This window comes from Podarcis pityusensis (genome assembly GCF_964106645.2).
Source record: "Podarcis pityusensis genome assembly, chromosome: 16".
NCBI classification, from domain to species: domain Eukaryota; kingdom Metazoa; phylum Chordata; class Lepidosauria; order Squamata; family Lacertidae; genus Podarcis; species Podarcis pityusensis.
The window spans coordinates 2,991,902-3,018,120 of NC_138041.1; the positions used below are offsets into that span (position 1 = coordinate 2,991,902).

Here is a 26,219-nt window from a genome sequence, read left to right on the forward strand (position 1 = left end):
AAGAAGCCTCGAGTTGTGCCCCAGACGGCACTGCTCGTTTCTGCAGAGTGTGGCTCCCTGCCCCAGATATAGAGCCTGGGACCAGGCAGCCCAAGAGAAGGATGGTTGGATTCCGACGCAACGCTAAACCGCAGCTTTAAAAAACCGTACAATACGATACAATACAATAATCTTTATTGTCAGTGTCCCATACAGAACAATGAAATTGAAAAAAACTACATCAGACATTCAAAAACCAACAAGCCTGCTATCCCAGCCCCCTAAAAACTCTGATTACCCCATAATTAAATACAATATACTCCCACAGAGACTACCTTACACTGCGTTTAAAACCAAAATCGCATTTGGATAAACACTGTTTCTCAGGCGGCTAGTCCTGGTCTTTATAATAGTAATAATAATAATTTATTATTTATACCCCACCCATCTGGCTAGGCTTCCCCGGCCACTCTGGGCTGCTTAGAACAAAATATTAAAATACTGTAATACATCAGACATACTGTAATACATCAAACCATGTACCTTCTTTCCAGAAGGCAGAAGCTGAAAGAGATCATTTCTAGGGTGTGCACTATCCTGCGCTATCTCTGCAGCTTTCTTATGGCACCTGGAAGCATAGATTTGATCCAAGGTGGGAAGAGTGCACCCACTTATTCAGGACTGGCATGCCGACTTGGAGATTTTGTTTTGCTTTCTGTGTGTGAAGCAGGCCATTATCGTCTCATAAATGCGCACTCTTTCCTCTTCGCCCCCTGACACAGCACAGAGCCCAGCAGCCCCCGTGGACCCATTGCAGCAGGCGTACGCCGGGATGCAGCACTATACAGGTAGGGGGTGGAGAATGGGGATCTATAGGATTCTGGGCCGATAGGACTCCTTTTGCCAAGGCCTCGTTGCCCAGGCAACACCAGAGACCTGGTCCCTGCTCTATGGCCAAGATGTCGCCAGGGATGTTGGCTCATTGGCTTTCCCAGAATGCCGCATCTATTACGTCGGGGATGGGGAATGTCTCTGGCACTCCACAGGCTAGTGGCGCTCAGGAACTGCGGGGTTTGTGGTCCAGCGAGATCTGGGAAGGGTCCATAGAGGAGGGAGGAATTTGGTTTGGTTCGCGAAGCTCCCTCATGCCTACTTCTTGGAATAATGATGGGAACTGAAACACAGCTGTCCTTCAAAGTTTGCATCGCTTCAAATTTTACCATGCAGTTCCCCAAACACAAAAAAAGCACAATAGAGGAAAGTGCGCGTTTTAAAAAAATATATACTGTATTTACCCATCTATAAGACGCCCCCATGTATAAGATGCCCCCTATTTTGGGGGACTCAGATTTAAGAAAATGGAGGGAGAGATATCTATGTATAAGACGCTCCCCCCTAATTTTTCACATTATTTTTTAGGGGGGAAACCTAGCCTTATACACGGAAAAATACAGTATATGCATGTATTGGTGAAAACCACATGCAGAAATTCTCCCAAGAGTGGGGTAAACTGCTGGTTTTTAAAAAATGTGTGTTAAGGATACCTGTATGTAAAAATGTGTACCTTAGGATAAAATGCTGGCAAGCAAAAAAATGGTTCAGAAATGCACAAGATTAGGAACGCTGGTGGTTTTGTCCATTCCTAGAAGGGCACGGTGCCCGCTCTGTGCCTTAAGCCTTTCTGCCTGGGCAGTGCCCGCAACGTGTTCTTCCGCGGGTCGGGCAACACTGCAGGCCTGTCGCTCTCTCTCTGCCCGTTGCTCGGCCAATGTGAGGAGCTTAGGCTTCACTCTGCCCCGCTTGCCCCCACAGCCGCCTACCCTGCCGCCTACGGACTGGTCAGCCCGGCCTTCCCACAACAGCCAGCCACTATCATCGCCCAGCAGCCGCCTCCACAACAGCAGCAGCAGCAGCAGCGGGAAGGTAGGTGGGTCACCAAGCCCCTTTCCCCACCCACCCCACAGCTGCCGTTGACTTGTAGACATTATTTCCATTGGAACATTCTGGAATCCGGTCCGTCTCTTCCTCTGCGGAGCTCCTGAGGCACCGGCAATGTCTCGCTTTCGATACGATAATCTTCATTGTCATTGTCTCATACAGAACAACGAAACTGAAAAAATCTACATCAGACATTCAAAAATCAATAAGCCTGCTATCCCAGCTATCCCAGCCTGGTTAGCCCCCTAAAAACTCTGGTACCCGATAATTAAATACAATATACTCCCATAGAGAGTCCTTAGGTAAAGGTAAAGGGACCCCTGACCATTAGGTCCAGTCGTGGCCAACTCTGGGGTTGCGGCGCTCATCTCGCTTTACTGGCCGAGAGAGCCGGGGTACAGCTTCTGGGTCATGTGGCCAGCATGACTAAGCCACTTCTGGCGAACCAGAGCAGAGCATGGAAACACCGTTTACCTTCCCGCCAGAGTGGTACCTATTTATCTATTTGCACTTTGATGTGCTTTTAAAATGGTAGGTTGGCAGGAGCAGGGACCGAGCAACAGGATTTCACCCCGGCGTGCGGATTCGAACCGCCAACCTTCTGATCAGCAAGTCCTAGGCTCTGTGGTTTAACCCACAGTGCCACCCGTGTCCCAGAGACTCCTTACACTGCGTTTAAAACCAAAATCGCATTTGGATAGAAACTGTTTCTCAGGCGGCTAGTCCTGCTCTTTATAACCCTGTACCTCCTTCCATCTAAATGTTACGGGGGATGGGGATTGCACAGCCAGCTCCCTCTGTGTTCCAGCATGTTCTCAACGAGCAATTCTCTCTCTCTCTCTCCTCCCTCCCTCCCACCTTCCTTTATCCCGAAACATGGCCGTCCTCTCCCAGGTCCCGAGGGCTGTAACATCTTCATCTACCACCTGCCGCAGGAGTTCACAGACTCTGAGATCTTGCAGATGTTCCTCCCCTTCGGAAACGTCATCTCCGCCAAAGTCTTTGTGGACCGGGCCACCAATCAGAGCAAATGTTTCGGTAGGGATAGCCCAGTGGGGTTCTGGGGGAAGAGAACAGGGTCCCCCCAAATCATGGGGGACCACAATCCGCAGAGGCTAAAAACCAGCGGCCTTCTCGCACACGGCACGCAGAGAGAGAAACATCCCCCCAGCGTGCCTTCTCCACCTCCCTCATAGGGACTATCAACTTAAACCTTTGCTTTAGAAACCAAACCAAGCAAGGGGTGGGTTCTACGGAGGGGGGGGGGACGGTCTCCGTCTGCATGCTGTGAGGTCACAGCAGGCCCTCGCCCACCCCATCCTCCCTTCTCCTTGTCCATTTTCCCTCCGCCTTTTGCAGGATTCGTAAGTTTTGACAATCCTGCCAGCGCTCAAGCTGCCATCCAGGCCATGAACGGTTTCCAGATTGGGATGAAACGCCTCAAAGTCCAGCTCAAGAGGCCTAAAGATGCCAACCGGCCCTACTGAACCGGCTGCCCATCAGGTGGGTGCCCCCCCTTCCAAAGCGAGGGAGCTTAGGATACACCGCTGGGGCAGACAGGTATATCGGGCATTGTTCGTCTGCCGAGGGTTGGAGGGAGGGCACCGCAGCGCCACAACGCCGGACCCCTGCACCCCGGAAGTCCCTCAAAATGCATTGATGGGCCGGTAGCAAGGATCCGAGAGGGAAATCACAGCGTAAAATCTTGTTTTCCTTAACTCCTGGCCCATTGACTCCAACGCCTTCCTGGCAGAGTACTTCTGCCCGTTCTTTGAGGGACATGTTGATGCCAGGCCTTGGTGGGGGGGCCCCGTACAGCACCCGACAGACCCAGAGAGCTCAAAATGCAAAATATCTCTCTTTACACAATTGCACCAGTTGCGGCAAGCCCAGATTGCAACCCGCTGTCAAGTTTTGGCTGGGGGAGTGGGGGTTTTGCCAGAGTCCGCAGGAGAGCACCAAGGCCTGGGGAGAGGAACCGGCGACCCTCCAGAGACGGCTGGGCTACAACTTCCATCACCATCCCTGCACATTGGGGCCACGCTGGCCGCTGGGGCTGTTGGGAGTTGGAGTCCAGCAACACCTGAGGTTGGGGGCCATTGGAGATTGCCCCTTCGCTGTGCTGTGTGTTCTGGCCGACATTATTCTGCACAGTGTCCTCCCAGCCACTAGGGGGCGACACAGTCCTGGTCATATATTTTTTGGGGGGGTGGTAGATGTTTCGAGGTGGAGGGGGCAGAGAAGGCAATATTTAAATCTGTGCTCAACCCAGTTCTAAATACGATGAGAGTACGGTGACGTTCAGCCAGCCTTAGCAGAGCAGAGCTGGCAAGATCTCAGATTAAGCATTTGTGCTCTTGCATTTGGAAGTGAGGGGGCCTGGACAAGTGTGGGGGCACGGGGGGGCAGCAGCAGAAACAGCTAACAGCGCTGAGGAGGCTGCCACCAGAGCCATTTTATTTACCCAGAACGCCTCTGGTGATACTTCTTTTCGCCTCGCTGTGGCTGAGCTCTGCACCTTTGCAAAGGTTTGCAATTTTCGGAAAAGAGAATGTCAGCTCAGTCCTCTGAGGCCGCTGGGCCTGTTGCTGCTGCTGTGTTTCTGCACGAGTCCCTGGTCTGGGCATTCAAAGAGACATAGGCACCAGGTCTAGGGGTCCCAGGGCGACAGGGCACCCACACACACAAAAGAATCGTGGGTGCTTAGCACCCACAGTGCAGGGCTGTGACGCGACCTCTGGTTTCTACCAGACAACGTCAGAGACCCTGCCAGGCCCCGGAAGTGCCGTGATGCCATGATGTCACGTTGCGTCACATTATATCACCATTGGGCAGCCGTAACCTGGGGCTCAAGTCAGCGCCCCAACAGAGAGACCATGTGCAGCCTCCTCTAAATGTGTCAAGAGCAATTGGACAGTCCGATCCCAGCCGTTGTGGCTGTGTATTTTAGGTCGGAGGCTCAATGGAGACCTGCATGTGAGGAGGGATGGGGGAGAGAGGACAGGATTCACTAGTGTCTAGGTGTGGTATGACATCCATCCCCATCATTCTGCCTGGACGCTGAGGCCCAGCTCCGAGGGTCTTCTGGCGGTTCCCTCATTGCAAGAAGCCAAGTTACAGGGAACCAGGCAGAGGGCCTTCTCGGTGGTGGCGCCCACCCTGTGGAATACCCTCCCATCAGATGTCAAGGAAATAAACAACTACCTGACATTTAGAAGACATCTGAAGGCAGCCTTGTTCAGGGAAGTTTTTAATGTGTGACATTTTAGTGTATTTTTAATCTTTGTTGGAAGCCGCCCAGAGTGGCTGGGGAAACCCAGCCAGATGGGCGGGGTACAAATAAAAAATTATTATTATTATAACCTGTCACACCATGCCTTTGCTTTCGTTCGCATTTCCCCACCTACAGATAAATCTCTCCGGGTGTGACGCTTCTTTGTCAGGTGTGGTGGGGGTTGCCCTCTTGTGTACGGCATCACCCTAGGTGACCCTTCTGGGCGGCTGTTTTCAAATCAAGGAAATCTTGTGAGCGCGTGTGTTTTCTCCTCCTGGTATGTTTAAATTTCAGGAGTCAGTTCTGGGATGTTGTCTCCTCCAACCTCCCACCCTCCATCAGTTAGGGCCCCTTTCCATTCTGGAGTGTTACAAATTCATTCTTTTTAACCCAAGGAGTTGGCAAAAAGTTCAACAGAGGATTTGGTAAGCTGGATTGCAAACCATGTCGGTCTAGTTGCCCAGGGGAAGTAAGGAGCATCTCCAGCTGATCAGCCGGAAAAGCATTATATATATATATATTTCACCATCTCAGCCCTGCCTTTTGGGGAGAAGATGTGGTTGAGTTTCAGAATACTGTCAGAAATGAGTTTGGACAGGTGGGGATCATTTTTTCGTTTTGTTTGTTTTAAGGGAACAAACGAAGATTAAAAACATTTGTAGATCTGTTTGCCAGGCAGCTTGATGAAATTGGGAAAGGTGGAATGGAGATGAACGTTATTTTTTAAATAGTGGATCTGTATAATTTGTCATATCAGATTGTGCCTCGCCACCAGTCTCACTTAAGGACCGTTGTCAGTTGTGGGTTGTGCTTTGGGGGTTTTTTAAGCCAACGGGGGGGGGAGTCTAATCTCCCTTGCAGTGACTGGGACTGGTTCCCCCACACCTGTCCTAAAAGAATCAAGGGACATTTTTTCTTAAAAAAGGAAAGTTGTGACAACACAATCCGTCCATTTTCTTCCCAATGCATGCTGGGAGTTTACAAGTGACCAGAGTCGAAAACCCCCCTGTCTCGTGTCTTCTTTCCATGTGTCAGTAAGCAGTGTCGTTTGACTAAGTGTCCTTTTTATTTTATTTTTTAGAAAACCCTTTTCTTATCGGTGAAGTTGCAAAAAAAACAAATTTAAAGAACCGTTCGTTTTTCCATGCGCGCACGCACACACACAAAAACAAACAAAAAGAAAACCAAATTCCCGTTTTTTTTCTTTGCTGCTCAAAACCACGCCCACCCCCTCCCTCCCCCCTCCCTCCCTCCGACAGGGTGTTGCAATCATATCTTGAGACGACTCTGTTGCTAAGCCAACCCCTTCGCCTGTCGCGAGAGACGTAGCTCCGCCCCCCCTTGTAAGTTGCATCCTCTGGAATGAACAAAAAGAAAAGTGATTGTTATATCTTTATTATTATTTATTATTTGGAAAGAACAAACAAACAAAAACGTCATGTGATCCGAGCTGCACTCTTTTTGCATGACGTCTGCGTGGTTTAGCGTTTACTGGATGTGCCGTGAGTTTCTGGAACGTAGTTTTCGTTTGGTGAACTTATCTCCCCCTCCCTCCTTTCCCCCCCTTCCCATGCCTCCCCCTGCACAGCAAGCCCCCCCTCCACCACACACACACACACACACACACACACACACACGGGCCCCTGCCCCCACACGTCCCCCCGTCTCTGCCCCCAAACTCCAAAAAGAGAGTCTCAATTCGATTTTGAACTGGGCGCCACCTCTGCCCCTTCCATCCCTTAATACTCCAAGCTGCCCCACCTGAGAACACTGCCTCACCCTCCAATTTACCTGTATTTGGTTTCGGTCACCTTTTCTACCGCTGTCACCATATCGCTGTGGCCTGTTCTTTTCTATGATTTTCTTGCCTGTGCTGTGTGTTGTTCCTTTTCTTTTTCTTTTCTTTTTGCCTGTCTGTACGGTTGTTTCTTAATCTCTCAGACGCATTTGGCTGGTGGCTCTGTGCAATTGGTTTGTGCTTTTTGTTCTGTGGGCGAATGTTAAAAAAATTATTTAAAAGTTTTCCTTTCCTCTCCCACCCACTCCCTGATCCTGTCTCTCTCTCTTCCCCCCCCCACCTTCCACCTTTGCTACATGGGGTCTCAGGCACACTCGACACACGTTTTGTACCTGTAAACTGGTCCGCCGGACCAGATCCCAATCTTCCCACCCCGGGGCGTGTAAATTGGAAAGGAAGGTGGAGCCACACAGCTGTCAATCGCAGTGACATCCAAGGCAACAGGGTGACCAAATACAACGAAACGATATCAATATACACTCTTTATATAATATGAAATATATGAAATCCATTAAGAGTGCATATTTTGTGACTTTCAGAGATTCATAAGTTTTCTGTTTATGTGATTTCATATATTTCATACTATATAAAGAGTGTATATTGATATCGTATCATTGTATTTGGTCATCGTGTTCCTTTGGATATTACTGACTCTTGTTTGCAACACAGGGGTTAAATTGTTTGGTTAATTGCAGTGACATTACAAGACGCTGCATTTTGAAGTGTTATGTTGGGACTGTGAAGAATAGCACAGAGCTATTCTTGGAAGCAAAGAAACTGCACACTGTATTTTGGCCGCCTACAAACTGAACAGGAACATTCTGCTCACCAACTGGCAAACAGGGTCCAATCCTGCCAGCTGCAGGGATCTGATTTGCCAGCGTATTGCCCACAGTGACATCAGCTGGATGGCAGACAGGTGTGGTCTGAAGAAAACCACTTTGGAGACCAACTTGGGTGCATACACCCAAGGCAGGCCAAGACTGGATTCCCTTGCCCACCCGTTTAGGTACATAGTGCTGATTTGATGACCGTGTTTTTCGCGCCATAAGACACACCTGACCATAAGACGCACCTATTTTTTAGAGGGGGAATGCAGGGGGGGGATTCTTTAAAGGGAGCGCTGAGCAGAGCCGCGTGGAACGTGTGTGCGGCACTTGCAAGCTTTTCCCCAAGAGCTGCACACATGCTCCATGCGGCTCTTTAAAGGGAGCGCGGCTCTTGGGGGCTTTTCCGGGAGGTGGGGGAAGGGACTGAGGGGCTAAGCCAGAAGCTAGAACAGCGAGAGGGAGCACTGCGCAGTGATCCCTCTCGCTGTTCTGGCTTCTGGGATAGCCGCGCAGCCTGCATTCGCTCCATAAGACGCAGACACAATTCCCCTTACTTTTCAGGAGGGGGAAAAATGCGTCTTATAGAGCGAAAAATACGGTGCCCGGTGAAACGGGTCAGGAGCTGTTCTCATCACAAACAAGGGTGTTGAAAGCAGGGCTTCCAACCTACCTTAGTGATTTGGAGCACAGGACTGAGAACAGCAGAAAAAGGGGGGGTTGCGTCATATTCCACGAGTTCGTGCCACCCCCCAAATTGCATACATTAGTTTGGGGCAAAGGGAACAGACACAAGTCAACGCTCTTGTTTGGCAAAGGTGATTCTCTCCCCCATCCCTTCCCCCCCCAAAAAAAAACACCCTGTGGGCTGTGCTCACAATTCACCCACCCCCTCAATACTCATGGTTCTCTTCCCCATCCTGACCCCCATTGGACTGCCTTGCCTGCCTGAACCACCGCCCTACACCGTCTCCATCTCTTTGACCTGCTGCATGAATCTCTTTTTCTCCCCCCCCAACCCCCTATTTTTCATCACTCCCTTCTGCGAACCTATTGGGTACCACTGCCATCCATCCATCCATCCCGGAGATTCCCGATTGGCTGTTCCACGGCAACCGTTGCTGCCCGCGGAATCTCTCATCCCGATGTGTTGTTGTGCTTGGCCGGCCGGGCTGTTTTTGTCCATGAGAATCCCCAGCTTCCAAAAAAAGGCCTCTACCTTTTCTTTTCTCGTCATCGTTCTTTATTGTCGTCGTGGGTTCTTCCCGTGTGTTTGCTTTCTTTCTTTTTGTCGTCGTCGTTGGTGCGTGCGTGTGTGTGTGTGTCTCTGTATTTCTAGTTGCTAAAAAATAAAGCATCGTGGGGTGGGACTCGTGGCCAAGGCCGTGTGGAGGCCGGACCCCCCCAGTGATGGGCTCCACAGGGCGGCTTCTCGACGGGGGTGGCGAGCGAGGACGATCATCCCGGTCATTTCAAACCACCAGACACGACAGACCCACCCACCCAAAAAAGGAGGGTCGTTTTCTGCTTCCACCGCTCCCGTGACTGCAACATTCTTTAAAGAACTTTCTTGAGTGGATTATCGTGGCTACAACCCGGGGTTTTAAGATGGGGGGAAGCCAAAGAGAGTCAAAGCCCCCATAATATTTAATGCTGTATTGTTTTTAACACTTGATTGGGAGCCCCCCAGAGTGGCTGGGGAAACTCAGCCAGATGGGCGGGGTATAAATATTATTATTATTATTATTATTATTATTATTATTATTATTATTATTATTATTTTAAAGCCCAAGGCAGGGGGAAAGGTAGAATAACACGAGGGTTATCTTTAAGACCAAAACAGAGTTCGGGGCAGAGGTTAAGAAAAGGGGGGAATCTTCCCTGACCACAATTTATAGGAGCCAACTGCCTCCTCCAGAGAGGCAGGAGGGGTGGAATATGACAACCTGAGAGCAGGGTTCGGCCCACCACTCTCCATAAAAAGCCAAAATTCCGGAAAGTCCCCTAATGGGGTCAGGTTCCTCGTCGGCTGCCATCTTGCCGTTCTCCGTGGCCTTTGGAGACACGGCAAAATGGCAGAACAGAGCTAATTGGATGGTCCTAAGCGGGTGTCTTGTGCTAGAGGGGACTCTGTCTGCTGGAATCTTGGGACGGTGTTGGTGGGGAACAGAGGGAAATTTGCCCTGCTTTGTGGGGTGGAGGCAGAGAGACAGAAAGGAGTAAGATTAAGATCTGACTCACCATCAGCGCCATTGCCTCATCCTGCAAATCTAACCACAGGCGTTTTTCTGTGGCTATTCCTAAAAGGTTCTTATTACTATTATTAATGTACGTTTACGGAGCGCAGACCAGCTGCCTTCACCCTGAGGGTTTCGCTGGCATTTTTTGAATGCAAATCCACCCAATTCGCACCGTCCGAAATGAGACGTGAACCGAATCGCAGCAATCCTACAAAAATTCGTGCTTCTCCAAACTTTGCAGTGCAAAATTCTTACTAGATAGAAGTCTGCACCAAGATGCAAACTTTAGTGTGACTCACACACAAACAAATGCATCCGATTCGTGGAAATCGCTTGCAAAGATGTGCCCATTTTTAGTCCAAACCTTGTACAACAATGTGTACGCAATGAAAAATTCACTCCTAACACGAATTTTTGCAAGGTTTACTCTAAAAGAAATAAAGAATTTGCAAATTGCTGAGGAACACGTGGAAAACTGAATTTAAGACTGGGGGAAATGAGAAAGTGATGGAGCATAAATGGTCGGATCCATCCATCCTTACTTGACCGCTCAAAATTTACTAGCCTGATGTTTTAATCGTGGCTGCGTTGTTCAGCCAGGGAAGGAATCGCAACACACCCTCAAAACGAGATTTATTGACATACTGTACACCCTCTGGCGCAGTCGGGGGGGCGAAGACTCCAGAGGCCAGGGGAGCCTCTTCTGCAGCCCCCCAAGTGGGAAGGAGCTGCAAAAGACGCAGCCTATTCAAACATGGCCGCCTCAGCCAGGTTGGGCAGAAATCAAGGGGAAGATTTCGATCCCAGGACTCCACGCAAACCACCCTCCTCTGTCTGCATGTCCTAGGCTTCCGGGCACCTCAGATTCTCTGTGACCCAGTGGCTTTAGCTGGAAAGAAAGACGTTTAATATATATATCTCTGTTCTTTTTCTGTTGTTTGTTTCCCCTTCTCTCTCTCTTTTTCTAGGTCTGGAGCTTCCTGGAGGAACAAAGCCCCCTTGATGTCTCCCCATTCCCTCCTGCCCCCTTCCTCTCTTCCTCTGCTCTTCTTCCTCCTCGTAGATAATAGGAAAGCCACTTGCTCTCTGAGCTTGAGGGGCACCAATTTCCTCAGTGGCTGGAGACCCAGAAGAACCCCCTTCAGCTGCGCCAACCAAGCCCCTCTTTGAGGACGGGATGAGCGATGAGACGGGCTCACTATATATCTCTATATACATATATCTCTCCCCTTCTGCCAGCCACAGGGCTTTCCCCACTCCCCACTCCATACACTCCAATCCTTGCCCCCTCCCTCCCCCCAACCCAGCCAAGAAGCACTGCATTGTGGGAACTGGAGTCACCAAGACATGCAGCTCATGAAAGCCCTGCTTAGAATAATAATTTAAAAAGCAAGATTCAAGGCGGAAGGAAATTTAGGACAAGGCAAGCTTGGACAGAAGACACGCCAAGAAAGATGGACTCAGGACCAAACCTGAGAGGAACCCAGCCTCACCTTTGGGGTCCTCAGCCCTTTTGCTCTTGCACTGTTAGGGTGCAGCAACCTAGGGACTTGGGGGGGCTAAGGAATGGGCCAATACAGGGGTTTGCGGGCAGCTTGTGGGCCTCTGATAATCCACTCTCCACCCAATTTCTTACACCGATCCAGGCAACCTCTCAGGAGGTGAGAGGAAGCTTTGCTAAAACAGAAAGGTTGATTTTGGGACCACGCAGGCCAGTGTAAAACAACCCAACCCCAAAGGAGCTCTGCATGAGTCGCTGCCCTGAGAGGGCCTCCTCAGGAAATCTCAGACCAGGGCCTCATACAGGGGTGCAACAAGGCAGCCTCCCCTGCAAGTAGCTTTTTTGGGAGAGGTGGGGGGTTCTGTTGGATACTTGCCGCTGCAAATATCAGCAACCTGCCCACCATTTAGGACTGGAAACCTTTAATCATACAATGCAGATTAAATGGGTCAGTGCCGGTATTTTGCAGATACGCTGCTGTTTAAAGCCACAGGAGCACTGGTGGAAATGCAGCCGTCCTCACCCTAAAAAAACAGCCTGTCCAGACCCTCTCTCCCCACCGGGCTTTGAAAGAGCATGTCATTATATTTCCCCCACCCCTGGAAACAGCAACCCCAAAACCGCTCTCCCTGTTCTCTTCTCCTGGAAACTTTATCGCCACCCGTCGTATCGGCGTTTGGGGTGGATGGATCAGAGCGGAAACTTATATTTTTTCATATCAAAGGGAAATGTGCCTCTCCTCCACCCCCCCCCCAAGTATCTTGGTATTGCCATTCAGGGATCCAGAAATGCTTTGAGGATGGAGGAAACCTCAAAGAGGAAGGAGGGGGTCAAAATAACCCAACAACTGGACGAGCAAACTTTTTGTTTTGAGCCTAAGATGGCATGTGAGGCTCCGGGGACCCCAGACGAAGTGATTAAGACAGAGAAACAAAAACTTGAAGGCTTTTCTGGTTGTGTTAGGAGAGGGCCTCTCTGGAGGAAAAGCCACATGCAAACCTGAAATTAAACCCGAACTCTTTTGGCCACCGTTTCCTGCCAGCTTCCCTTTGGGCAACACAGTCTGGCTGACGTAGGAGAGCCTTTCAAAGCAGGACACCAAAAACCACCCAGGGGGGGAAATGGAAACACCTGGACTTTGAGTATCCGGCCAGCCAGAACTGGAGGGCAATGAAAATGCGATACTCCTTCCCATTGTCATTCAGCATATCCCTCACAAGATGAGCAGAGACAGACTGGATGCAGCCTATGCCCCATAAAGAGGCCGGCTGCAAGATCTCTGAGTCGCCCACCTCTCCAAATCAGCCGCGAGGTTGCCGCCAAAACTTCCCAGCATTCCTGAAGCCCCCTGCGTCCATTTTGGCCAAGAGACCTTTTGGATTAACCACATTTTCTGCCAGCTGTTTCACAGCTAATCTTTCCGCTCATCCCCCTCCCGCCAGGCAAATCCGTTCTTTGGTTTTTCGGAGAGGGCGAGAGAAAGGCAAATAAAAAATCTCAAGAGAAACCAGACCTTAGCCTTCGTATCTCCATATCCGAACACGTCAGGAGGGCCAACTACTCTCTCGCAAGCAGTTTTATACACCCGGTTGTCCTGCAGGGCCGTAACACAGAGTTGCTGTCCAGAACTTGTTTAAGTTTGGGTGGCGATCCGAGGACACGGAATGGACTCAGCGCTCACCGGAGAGGGCAAGTCAAAGGATTCTCACCAAAGCTGGATCTCCAAACACAGGATGTCTCTTCCTAAGTTAAGCTCCTTGCTTACCAGAAATTCCCCATTTTCGGTACTGACTGAATTACCCATTCCTTATCTTTCTGCTCTGTCAGACCCCAGACCCAAAATACTTCTCTTCCCTTTCTGCTTAAACACACCCCATGCTCACTCTCCCCTCTTGAGTAGTCTGGTGTGTGTAAAGTTAACCCAACAAGCCCAGAGACCAAAACCTACTTCTTCCGCTTGCCCCTACTGCAAAACAGAAGGTCTTTGTCCTTCCTTGTATTTATTTTTACCTGTGTCTCCCCTAAGGATGGAGGGCTGGGGATATCAAACCATAATCTCTCTCTCTCCCTCCGTGCTCAGAAACCTCTCATGCTCACAAGCGCTCTGAAATCAAGGTTATATACCATGAGGAAGGAAAGAGAAGAAAAAAGAAATATATGTTTACAAGTCTCTTTTGCTGATCCAGTAATTGTAAATAATTCCATTGCGATTAGCTGCAATTAAATTTTAAAAAAGGGTTTCCTATCCATCACCATGTTAACTTTTCTGATTTTAGAGGATTTTTTAATCTTTCTTTCTTTCTTTCTCTTTCTCTCTCTGTCCCTCTCTCTTTTTCTTTTCTTTTTCCCTTCTAGGGTGGGAGGTGGGTTTACTACTTGGACATTTTATTTAGAAGGAGAAAAGGGAAAAAATGAGAAAAAAAATAAAGAAGGGGGGGACCCCCAAAATCAGAAGAACTTTTAGTGATGAGGAATTTTAAGAAAAAACGAAGAGTTGGATTATATGTTTCAGACAATATCAATGCTTAAGTTATTGATTATTTATTGCCACTTTTAATAATTTAATTTTTTCTGTCTAAATAAAATTAAATGAAAAGCAAATCCAGTCTATGTTGCCGTCACTTAGAGGTACTGTAGTGGTTACAAAAAGTTGTGAAAAGGAGAGAAAATATGTACTTGATTTGGCTAACATCTGTCCTCCTGGGAAGGCAAGTGTTAAAAAAAATACATTTATATTTATGCCACCATAAATGGTAACACACTATACCAGGGGGGGCGGGAATCAGAAAGATCACAAACAAACCATCAAAATGGAAAGATACCCCCTCTTCCTTTTGGCACGACATTCAGCAATGTCTTGTTAACATACACAAAACTGTGAACATGCAAATGTTCATAGCATTGCCTTTTGAAGCGAGAAGATTGGTACTGTGTGACACAATAAAAACATTCCCACATTCAGTGAATCCGAACCTCATCAGTTGCAAAAACGCTTTCATAAACTTCATTGCATCCTTTGACTTCATAGCAGACCCCAGCAAGAGGGTAGCTTGGGCTGTTCCCATTTTACGGCCCAGGAAAACTGAGGCAGAGAGAGTGGCCGTGTGGCCTTGGCTCAAGGCTGCTGGGGCAGGGCTTGAATCCCTGGCCACGATCCAGCGCAGGATGTGTACACACAAAGACATGTGAATCGATTTAGTTTCCTTTGCTATAAAAGGGTCTCCACGAAAACCTCCTCCAGGGTTTATAAACCAGGTCAGGGCTCCCAAACTGATTTAGGAGTTCAAGGACTATGGCGGGGAAGTGGACCATGTTCGCTTGGCCATCCCAAGTGTGGAAGGGGAACTGAGACAGCAAATGCAATCGGTATTTGCTGCTGCTGCTGCTGGTCTGTAAATGACACAAGACCGATTAACACACCATTTATTCTGTGTTTCATTTTCACCGAAATGCACAGGGCCCAGCGTAACATAACGCCGGGGTAATTCATTACATATATTATGTAATTTCGCCACAGCGGGCAGCGAGACAGATAACCTGTTCTTTGGCAGAAGATGAACTGCAGCAGAAGGGAAATGGCTCTGCGTGCAGCAGCGACGGGGCAGGACGGACAATGAGGCCTTCTTGACATCCGTGGCGTTCAGGCTCAAATAGGCCCCTCTCAGAAAAACAGTGAGTGGTAAATTCTAGAGGAAGTTTGAATCCAAAACATAGCTGTCAACCGTCCCTTATTTGGTGGGAAACTCCCTTATCCCAGCGCCGTGTCCCACTGCTGTCCCTTATTGATGATGTCCCTTAAATTTCCCGGGTTTCAAAGGAAGCAGCTCCTCTCCCTCCCTCCCTGCCGGCCAGGGAGGAGGGAGGCTCCAACTGTGTTGCTTGGCTGCGTTGCTCACCCAATAAGGAGTCTAAGAACGACTGGGGGGTGGAGCTTGCATGCCTTGTGCCAATCAAATCGGCCGCGTTGCCTGGGGACTCGCCTTTGCTCAGCGCTTCCCAGCGGAGAGGTGACAGTGGTTTTCCTTGCTGCATCCCCTTTGCCGGGTTGCTGCGCTGTGGGAACCACCGCTTGAGGCTTCGTTTGGCTGCTGGCAGGGCTTTCTGCCTTTGGCTTGGAGGGGCTCAGAAGTCGAACATACCTGTGCCCGGAAAATCCCTTATTCTGGCTGCTGATCCCTTATTTTCAAGGCTGCTGGCCCCTTATTTTCAAATCTGTAAGTTGACAGCTATGATCTGAAATCCTTCAGGGCGAGTGTTACGGACTTGGCGTGCGGGACAGGGGTGTCAGTATAGTGTCCGTTTGGTCCTCCTGATGAGCACACAGAACTTGGCAGGACAGCGTTCACAAGTGGGACAGTTGTCCTCAATTGTCCCGGATACTCCTCGCCGGAAGCCCCTAGCAACATCCTGCCGCTAGGGAGGGAAGCCATGTTGGAAAGACCTGACCTGCCGCGAGGGGAAGACGCCAAAACCTAGGCATCAGGAAAACCTGCCGTTTTGCGGGCTTAGCATCACAGGAAGTCCTTTGTGATGGCCTCGGGGAAGTTGGGCGCGGCCATGAGGATGCCGATGGAACAGACGATGTGGACCAGAGCGAAGGTGACCAGGCACAGACGGTCCAGGACGGCCGCCGCAAACTTCCACTGGCTGCAGGCGGCCTGGGCGGCGTCGCGGCCCCGGAAACACTGAGCCACATAGTGCAGTTCCTCCAGGATGCGGCCCAGCTCAGGCGCGGCAAGCAGTTCCTCAGGGCTGGAGGACGGCAGCTCCGGGGACGGGAGGAACGGGCGCGGCACGTCGGGGGGCTTGGCCGGGAGCAGCGCCGCGGGGTAGGCGAGGTTGCCGTTGGCCAGCGCCACGGGGAGCCGGGCCTGGCGGGTCGGCGAGCCACCGCCGTCGCTGCTGTCCGAGCTGCAACTCAGCAGGCTGGGGGCGCAGTGCGGCCGCCCTACTGGGTCCTCGCCGGGTTGGCGCATGCGCAGAAGCCAGGCTCCCCACTGCAACACCACCACCTGGACCTGCGTGGAAACAGCAAGACGATAAGGGAGAGGGAAAGGAGTTTACGGGCAAGGGGAAACGGGGACCCCGTTTATTACAGGACCAAGAAAGGAAGGGGGTCCGCAAGGGAAGAGGGAGCGGATCGTCAGGGGAAGGTCAACAACAACTCAGAAACCAATAAATGCTCTTGGGCCAAGTTTCCACCATACATCTGAAGCACTATAATACCATTTTGGCTTCTCCCAAAGAATTCTGGGAGCTGTCATTTGTTAATGGTGTTGTGGGTTGGTAGGATGAGCTACAATTCCCAGAATCCCCTGGAAAGAGGGGTGGGTGGTTTCATTTTTTGTAATAAATTGAGATTAAATTTTCAAAAATTTGACATGCACGCTTCCATACGTAAGACATTTTTCCAGCTTCCCATCCCATATTCCATGGTGTTTTTATTTCTCACCTTCTGCCGCACAAAACATTTTCTCTTTTATACCATCCCATCCATACTGCATTCTCCAATTCCTCCCGTTGCTCATATTTTAAATCCTGCTTGTGAAGTTTGTCACGAGTTAAATACAGTCATATCTCGGGTTGAAGTTGCTACAGGTTGAGCGTTTTCGGGTTGCGCTCCGCGGCGACCCGGTAGTAACGAAACGCGTTACTTCTGGGTTTCACTGCTCGCACACGCGCAGACACTCAAAATGACGTCCCACGCATGCGCAGAAGCAGCGAATTGCGACTTGCGCATGCACAGACGTGGGTTGCGTTCGCTTCAGGATGCGCAGCTCTGGAACGGATCCCGTTCGTATCCAGAGGTACCACTGTAGTCCAAAAAGTGTTTCCGGCCTTCCACAAAGCAATCATCGCTAGATTCTCTTAATCTGGCTGTTAACTTGACCAGTTCTACATAATCCATTGCCTCACTTCTGCATTCTTTGGTGGGATCTTCCATTTTTTGTGTGTAGAGGATCCTAGCCTCTGTTGTTACATACGTGAAAAAGAGGGATGGATTCCTCTCTTGAAATTGTAACTCTGTGAGGGGAATAGTGTCTCCTAGCAACCAGTCTCAGCACCCGTCACAAACTACAGCTCCCATGATTCTCTGGGGAAAGCCATGACAGTGTTTATGGTGGGATCCTAGTGCTTTAAAAGGAATGCCGCAGAGCCAGAGATGGAGAAGTTTAAAGCGTTAAAATCGAGATGTGGAAAACAACAAGGAGAGGCAGGATTGAAATTTGGAGATATGCTTCAAAGGTCCAGACTATGGGAAGCCCCGAAAAATTAATAATTATAATTTGGGTGATAATTTGGTCTTTTTTATTTTAGTTCTTTATTTTTATTGGATTATGGTTTGATGTGTTAACTGGATGTTTTTTATTGGGAAATTAATAAAAAAGATTTAAGAAAAATAAAAGGAATGCCATGAATGTCGCCTACGTTGGATACAAGGCGCCATGTGATAAACAAAGCAGCGATTCTGAAAACGGATTTTTAAAAGCTCTTACCCATCTGGGCATGCAGCCGCCGTCCGGGTCGTGGTGGTGGTATTGGAGCACAAAGACTGTCGCGACCACAGAGAGGCTCACCATGCCCATCGTACTGGCAAAGTATTGTCCTAGAGGCAGAGAGAAAGGACTCAGAGGATTCTGAAGTACACATCAGGGCAAGGCAGGTGGGGGGCAGATCTTGCAGGATCACACCCTGCCTGATTCACTTCCTGAATCAAAGCGCTAACCAACAAATCCTCCGAAACTTCTTGCAACCAAAATATGTAAGAAAATGCATGTGTTAGGAGGAAAGTTGCAGGAAAATGAATACATTTTCCTTAGAACAGCATACAAAAATGCAATGGGTTGGGGGAATTGGCTTGCAAAATTGTGTATGCTCGAAGATGTGCAGTAAAACAATTGTGAAATGTTGTGTTTGCTTTTTAAAAACCAAAAACGACACAGCGGCAAACTGGAAAATGAGAAACTAGAATTGACAGATTTGTTCATCCCTACCTAGCAATGATATCCTAATTATTGTTTCTATAACATTTGCCTGCCTTCTGCTGGCATGCAACTAAGAAGGAATAAGTCCATGTATTGACAGATGTGAGGCTTAAATGGAACTTCCAAGTACAGGAGCAGTATATCTCAGGAATCAGGGGGTTTTTTGAATTGCAAGGGGGTAGACTCAACCCTCACGGTCCCTTGCAACTATATAGTTTGACGATTCTATGATCTCTAAACCTGTACAAAGTGACCATGGCAACCCGTCTCCCATCACATTTAGGAGCAGTAGTAATCAGTAATATCCAAGGCAAAACGATGACCAAGTACCACAATGCAATATCAATATAAACTCTTTATATAACCTATATGAAACATCAATATGAAAAACCAAATCAACAGAATCTCATTAATCTCTGAAAGTAAGTCTTATAAGTCTCCGAAAGTCTTTGTAGACTATGCAGGTCTCTGAGAGAAGGATTGGGTCAGATTCTTATCTGGTGAAAAACAAGCCGTTAAAGCTTTGTTTTATGACGTCCAACGCTGCCGAAGTGGTCCGCAAACAGACGCAGTGAACAGTGATTCCAGATATACCAACTGTTTCATAGAATTCTTCTTCAGCACAGCAGAAGGATACAGAAATGCTTCATAAACCCATCTATATACGGTGAATGGAATTGTGTAACAACAATATCTATGGAGCAGTGGTCATACAGTTATGTAACATAACAAGACTTGTAAGACTTACTTTCGGAGATTTATGAGATTCTGTTTATTTGGTTTTTCATATTGTTATATGTTCCGCATAGATTATATAAAGAGTTTATATTGACATCGCATTGTTGTACTTCGTCATCGTGTTGCCTTGGGTATTACTGATAATTGTTTGCAACACAGGGGTTTAATTGTCTGGCTCCATCACATTTAGGAGCAGAGAGCACAATTAAGGTCTGCCCATCCCTGAGGAAACCAATCCATCTCCAGATCTCCCTCCCGTACATACCTATGAGCGGAATGGAGTCAGAGGTGGCCGGCATAACCTCCGCCACAAGCAGCATGAAGACAGTGAGCGAGAGGAGAACGGTGATGCCTGTCGGGGGGGAAACAGGCTGTTATTCCACTGGGTTTGAAGGAGCGTCTAAGTGAGAGAGGCAAAAACCAGCAACAACCCAAGGAAAATCTGCCAGGAGGCTCAGCTACCTCGTCCACACTCCTCTGCCTCAGTCCTTCCTTCTGCAATATGGGTATAACAAATAGCGACCTTCATCGTGGGGCTGTTGTGAGAATCCACTCAGATAATATCTGCAAAGGGCTTCGAACGCCGGGGCTTCTGCTAGGCCAGACACCCCCAAACTCAGCCCTCCAGCTGTTTTGGGACTACAACTCCCGTCATCCCTAGCTAATAGGACCAGTGGTCAGGGGTGGTGGGAACTGTAGTCCCAAAACAGCTGGAGGGCCGAGTTTGAGGATGCCTGGCCACTAGTGCCATCACCTCCTGGCAAATAGAAGGGGAAGAAATGGAGGCAGTGAGAGATTTTACTTTCTTGGGCTCCATGATCATTGCAGATGGTGACAGCAGTCACGAAATTAAAAGACGCCTGCTTCTTGGGAGAAAAGCAATGACAAACCTAGACAGCATCTTAAAAAGCAGAGACATCGTCTTGCCAACAAAGGCCCGTATAGTTCAAGCTCTGGTTTTCCCAGTAGTGACGTATGGAAGTGAGAGCTGGACCATAAAGAAGGCTGATTGCCGAAGAATGGATGCTTTTGAATTCTGGTGCTAGAGGAGACTCTTGAGAGTCCCATGGACTGCAAGAAGATCAAACCGATCCATTCTGAAGGAAATCAGCCCTGAGTGCTCACTGGAAGGACAGATCCTGAAGCTGAGACTCCAAGACTTTGGCCACCTCATGAGAAGAGAAGACTCCCTGGAAAAGACCCTGATGTTGGGGAAGATGAAGGACACAAGGAGAAGGGGACGACAGAGGACGAGATGGTGGGACAGTGTTCTCGAAGCTATCGGCATGAGTTTGACCAAACTGCGGGAGGCAGTGGAAGACAGGAGTGCCTGGCGTGCTCTGGTCCAGGGGGTCACGAAGAGGCGGACACAACTAAACGACTAAACAACAACAAAAGTGCTAGGTAGTGGAAGGGGGGAACCACACAGGCAATAGTTAGCATAATTGTTTGGCTTGAATTGTTCTGCTTACCCAGGGAAATCTTCTCTCCGGAATCGGCTGGCAGGAGAAAAACCAGGAAGGTCATGGCTGAAAGGAGGAGGCAAGGGACCAGCATGTTGAGGGCATAATAAAGTGTTCGGCGCCGCATGGTGACCGCAAAGGTGACGTCCAGGTAGGGCTCCCGGCAGCATTCGTAGAACACTTTGTTCTGACTGCCAGGCACACCTGTAGCAGGTGAGGAGAAAGAGAGAGTCAGCGTCCGCCAGAGAATCAATCCGTTTCAGTTTCTTCCTGTTTCTCATGGGGGTTTTTTGCCCCCCAGCCTGAGGTTCAGTTCTCCTCCACATGCCCACATCAGTTTGCAAACTTGCATTTTAAAAAGTCCTGCCGCACACCATTTTTGCAAAGCGATTTCCTAATACATTTTTTTTGCACATTATATACGTTTCTATGCACGCTTCACCGCAGTATATGCATAAATATCATAAATATCGCTCAGCTGGAGAAGCGCATTGCAAAATTCGGAGAAGTGTGAATTTGGGAGGGTGGCTTTGTTTAATTCATGTATTGGCTTGTAAAGTGTGGATTTGGTCAGTTTGGGTTTAAATGAGTACTCAGTTGAATTTCTCCCCCCATTCCGGAGTTGCTGAGCAACAGCAGATGGTTTAATGGCATTCCAGAGATTTCTGTGTGCAGGATGAGGTCAATTGGCCTCTGGTACCTTTTACAGGGAATTTTCACAAGTTTGATTTGGTCACGCCAGTCTAAGAAATCTGTCCCAACTGATGCCCCTCACATTTACCCAAGTCTGCAAGGCCCAGGACTTTCTTTGCATCGGGCTTCATATATAGGCATTTATGTGCATGTTTTACCCGGGCAGATGCAATTTTGTACTCCCGACTTGACTGTAAAACTGCCCTGCTAAGTGCAAATTAAGAAGGCTAATAATATTAATAATAGTAAATAATAATAATAAATTTTATTTATACCCCACCCTCCCCGGCCAAGACCGGGCTCAGAATGGCTAACACCAAATATAAAAGCAATTGATTGAAATACAGCTTAAAAAACAAGATTAAAATACAACATTAAAACATTAAAATGCAGCCTCATTTCAGTGGAAACTCAATCAAAAACTTTTGGGGGGATAAAAACGTTAAGTCTTCACCAAGGCTAACTATCCAGACTGGTCCTACATGGGCCAGAAAAAAGCCAGGGAAGTCCCCAAATAGGAGTTCCATCACAGAAGGAGAAAGGAAAAAAGAAAGAGGGGAAGGGGATCAAGTGGATTCCAAGCCAAAGGCCAGGCGGAACAACTGTGTTCCAGTTTGCACTGTTTTTCAAAAAGCGTGAACAAGGCAGGTTTGCCTTTAAATGAGAACAAGGCTGAATTCCTTCCCCCAGCCCTGGCCGCAGGAGCCCTATTGTCTAAAATAATAATAAACCCAACCTCATGAGGGCTAGGAGCTTGGCGCTGGGTTTGCTGGCGGTTCCCCCTTACCCATGAGGTCCCACTCGCCATTGGCCACGTAGCCAGAGGTGTCCGTCTCCAGCATGCGCAAGTCGAGCAGCCAGCCGTCGTACGTCCAGGAGCCAAACTTCAGGTCACACTTCTGGGTGTCGAAGGGGAACCAGCGGACGTCGATTCGACAGGTGCTTTTCAAGATGCCTGGGGCAGGGGGAACGGGCCAAATGAGCCACACCAAGGTGGTGGTGGTTGTTGTTGTTGTTGTTGTTGTTAACAGAAATTATATACGTAGCCAAAATGCAACGGAAAAGACAGGCTGAAACAAGGACCTATGACAGGGTGCCCAAACTTTTTCCAAAGAGGGCCAGATTTGATGAAGTGAACATGCATGAGGGCCGGCCAAAACTTTTTTAGGATTGTTTTTTTTTATATAAATAATTTTTATTTAAGTTTTGAACAACAAAGAAAGAAAAGAAAAACATACACAATACATATCTCAAAAAAAAAAAGATAACAAGAACACTCAAAAAAAAAGCACAATTCAATAATAATAAAAAAACATAACAATTAAAAACAATATCTCTTTTCCATTTCCGTTTTTTTAGTTTACTTATTTTCTGGACTTCCTCATACCTCCCTCTTTTGTATTCCAATCCAAATTGTTTGTCCAGCAATTTCTTTTCAACTTTTTTAATCCCAATCTTTAACTTTAATATAATATTGTAATATATAACTTCAACTTCTTTAAACCTGATCTTTAATCTTAGTATAATATAACATTAAAATTTTCCCTCTTAATTGTCAAATTTCCATTTCTTTAAACATCTTTAATCCTTAATCTTAGTCTATCATTAACTTTAACCTGTACAGCTGGAAACCGCTTATTTTCAGTCCAACATCACTCTAACATTCTTTAATTTTGCAATGTTTCTGAAGATAGTCTTTGAATTTCTTCCAATCTTCCTCCCCTGACTCTTCTCCCTGGTCCCGGATTCTACCAGTCATTTCCGCCAGTTCCACAAAACTTTTTTAGGATTGAAGTTGTTGAGCTTTTTATTATGAAGCCTTAAAATCGAGATGTGGGAAATATGGAAACAACAAGGAGAAGCAGGACTAAGATGTGGAGATCTGCTCCAGAGATCCAGACCGTGGGGAGCCCCAAGAAATTAATAAATACCATTTGGACTAAAATTTTATCTTTTTTATTTTAGTTTTTTTTAGTTTAATTGAAGTATTATGATTGGATATTTAATTGGATGTTTTCTATTGGAAAATCAATTTTACCCAAAAGTTGTTGAACTTTTTTTAGGATTTTACGCCATGGCATATACTGCCACGGGGGCTGGATTAAATTGACCGGTGGGCTGGATTAGGCCCCCAAAACGGACTTTCGACATGCCTGATTTATGATCATTATGCTGCTTTTGACCTGCTACAAAAAAAAAAATTCTTTTTAGAAGTCGTCAGCAGGGGGAGCTCTAATTTAACATTTAACTGTTGTAATCGGTGACATATATGCTTCAAAGCGCCCCAGTATTTTGGAGATTTCCGAATAGGGATTCAGACCCTCGGGAATGGGGAGGGGCTGGATGTACATTTCCAAAATATAAGTTAAAAAACAAATAAACTAAAACCTACATACAGCAACAGTGTTTTGTGTTGTGTAGGCTCCTACAATGTAAGTCATGCGCCCCCAATCATTTTATGTTAGAGCTTAATAATTATTTCACTATTAATATACTTCTTCTTAATTGTATTTCGGTTCAAAAATTGCCATATTTCCCCCCTCTATAAGACGCCCCCATGTATAAGATGCCCCCTATTTTGGGGGGAATCCCATTTAAGAAAATGGATGGAGATACTATCCGTGTATAAGACGAGCCCAGATTTTGAACATTAGAGTAAAAAAACGTAGTCTTATACACAGAAAAGTACGGTGCTTTGATAAAATACATATTTTGTGATGTGCAAATGGCTCTAGATACCTATTAGGACCTTAAATTACCATATAGCATATGTTCAACACAAAAAAACAGCGACAATTTGTTGTTGACAAAGGACAGCTGGACATATAAAGGACCCCATTACCTTCAGAAGCTGAGGGCCTCATCCAGCCGAAATCTGGCCCTGGATGTTCTGCATGTAGCCAGTCAGGAAAGGGCTGGCTAGCTATAAGTTGGATAGTTGTGGGAAGAGTTTATTTGAAGTTCCTGCACGGACTGATTGACCACAAACTGAGGCTACATTTTGCCGCTTTCTTAGGGCTTCCGAGTGGCAGATTAAAGCGCTCGCTTGGTATGTACCATATTTTTCACTCCATAAGACGCACTTTTTCCCTCCTAAAAAGTAAGGGGAAATGTGTGTGCGTCTTATGGAGCGGATGCAGGGGGGAGGCAGGCAGAAAAAGCCCCCAAGAGCCGCACACAAGCTCCATGCAGCTCTTGCGGGCTTTTCAGGAGGGAGAAGGGACCGACGCGGCCAGTCAGTCCCTTCTCCCTCCTCGTAGAAAAGCCCACAGGAGCCGCACACTCCTTAAAGGGTGCGTGGCTCCTGTGGGCTTTTGCGGGAGGTGGGGGTATTGCCATAGCTGCACGTAGCTTCTCCCGGCCGGAGGGGCTGCACGCGGCTAAAGAGGAAGCCAAGACAGCGAGCGTGATCCGTTGCTGTCTTGGCTTCTTCAGCCGCGCGCAGCCCTTCTGGCCAGAGAGGCTGTGCGCAGCTATGGCACAAGCCAAGACAGCCAGCGGGATGGATCCTGCTCGCTGTCTTGGCTTCTTTGCTCTTTGGGGCTGGGGGGGGGACCCGGGCTTCCCCCGCAGCCCCGAGAAGCTCTGGGAGAAGTGGACAATATTTTCCCCCCCTTGATTTCCCCCTCTAAAAACCAGGTGCGCCTTATGGTCCGGTGTGCCTTATGGAGCGAAAAATACGGTATATATTGCTTGGTGTTTAGAATAAAATCTTTCATCTTCTCACTCCCTTGTGTTTCGTATTACTTCTGAATCTCATTATAAAAGAACCACCTTGCCTTTGGCAAAAGACACCACTTTCCCGCTATGTGACACCAAATCCCCCTCTGGATCTCTCCGCCCGCCTCTCACCTGGGGGCAGCCACTGGCAGTAGCCGCTGGAGTTGACCAAGACGTTGGTGTGGAACGTGGAGTCAAACTCTTCATTGGCACTGGGGAGGGGAAGGAGAAGGGGAGGGGAAGAGTTGAAGAAGCTCAGTGAAATCAGATTTTGTTCCTTTATATATCACCCCAAATGGGATGCGGGTGGCGCTGTGGGTTAAACCACAGAGCCTAGGGCTTGCCGATCAGAAGGTTGGAGGTTCGAATCCCCGCGACGGGGTGAGCTCCCGTTGCTCAGTCCCTGCTCCTGCCAACCTATCAGTTCGAAAGCACGTCAAAGTGCAAGTAGATAAATAGGTACCGCTCTGGCAGGAAGGTAAACGGAGTTTCCATGTGCTGCTCTGGTTCGCCAGAAGCGGCTTAGTCATGCTGGCCACATGACCCGGAAGCTGCACGCCGGCTCCCTCGGCCAGTAAAGCGAGATGAGCGCCGCAACCCCAGAGTCGGCGACGACTGGACCTAATGGTCAGGGGTCCCTTTACCTTTACATTGCCCCAAACCCCTTAGCTACTCTACACGTCCAACAACATATGATAAAATGTACCTTCACATTTTTACATTTCCCTGTACATTTCCAGCACGTACCTGACTCTGACATACATTTTTGCTAGTTTACTTGGCGTCAAGTACCATCTAGAGATCATCTTCACGTAGTTTTCCTTCAATTTCCTATGTTAAATCAGATTTCTTTCCGGTTGCTTCAGCTGACCCATCAGAGCACGTAAAGCATGGGTAGGCAAACTAAGGCCCAGGGGCCGGATCCGGCCCAATCACCTTCTCAATCCGACCCGTGGGAATCAGCATGTTTTTACATGAGTAGAATGTGTCCTTTTATTTAAAATGCATCTCCGGGTTATTTGTGGGGTACAGGAATTCATTCATTTCCCCCCAAAAAAACAT

General features: G+C 48.1%; 2 protein-coding genes across 5 annotated transcripts in view; one reads left to right on the top strand and one right to left on the bottom strand.

The window, feature by feature from the left end:
• CELF3 (CUGBP Elav-like family member 3) overlaps window positions 1-12,537 on the top strand; it is an 86,495-nt gene extending 73,958 nt beyond the window's left edge. For 2 of the 3 annotated variants that reach the window (XM_080986056.1, XM_080986057.1), the window contains exons 9-13: window positions 762-827; window positions 1,792-1,902; window positions 2,812-2,955; window positions 3,277-3,420; window positions 11,025-12,537. In XM_080986056.1, coding sequence (XP_080842182.1) covers window positions 762-827; window positions 1,792-1,902; window positions 2,812-2,955; window positions 3,277-3,404 — 449 coding nt within the window. In that variant the 3' untranslated portion in view covers window positions 3,405-3,420; window positions 11,025-12,537. Of the gene's footprint in view, window positions 1-761; window positions 828-1,791; window positions 1,903-2,811; window positions 2,956-3,276; window positions 3,421-6,450; window positions 6,535-11,024 lie in introns of all 3 variants that reach the window. The other variant, XR_013980566.1, reaches the window with a different exon arrangement.
• A 657-nt stretch (window positions 12,538-13,194) lies between these two features.
• The window catches only part of TUFT1 (tuftelin 1), a 153,675-nt gene continuing 140,650 nt past the window's right edge, over window positions 13,195-26,219 (bottom strand). For both annotated transcript variants that reach the window (XM_080986047.1, XM_080986048.1), the window contains 6 exons: window positions 25,290-25,369; window positions 22,225-22,392; window positions 20,754-20,948; window positions 19,547-19,633; window positions 18,055-18,164; window positions 13,195-16,575 (listed from right to left, as the gene is read on the bottom strand). In XM_080986047.1, the coding sequence (XP_080842173.1) occupies window positions 16,069-16,575; window positions 18,055-18,164; window positions 19,547-19,633; window positions 20,754-20,948; window positions 22,225-22,392; window positions 25,290-25,369 (1,147 nt within the window). In that variant the 3' untranslated portion in view covers window positions 13,195-16,068. The remainder of the gene's footprint in view (window positions 16,576-18,054; window positions 18,165-19,546; window positions 19,634-20,753; window positions 20,949-22,224; window positions 22,393-25,289; window positions 25,370-26,219) is intronic.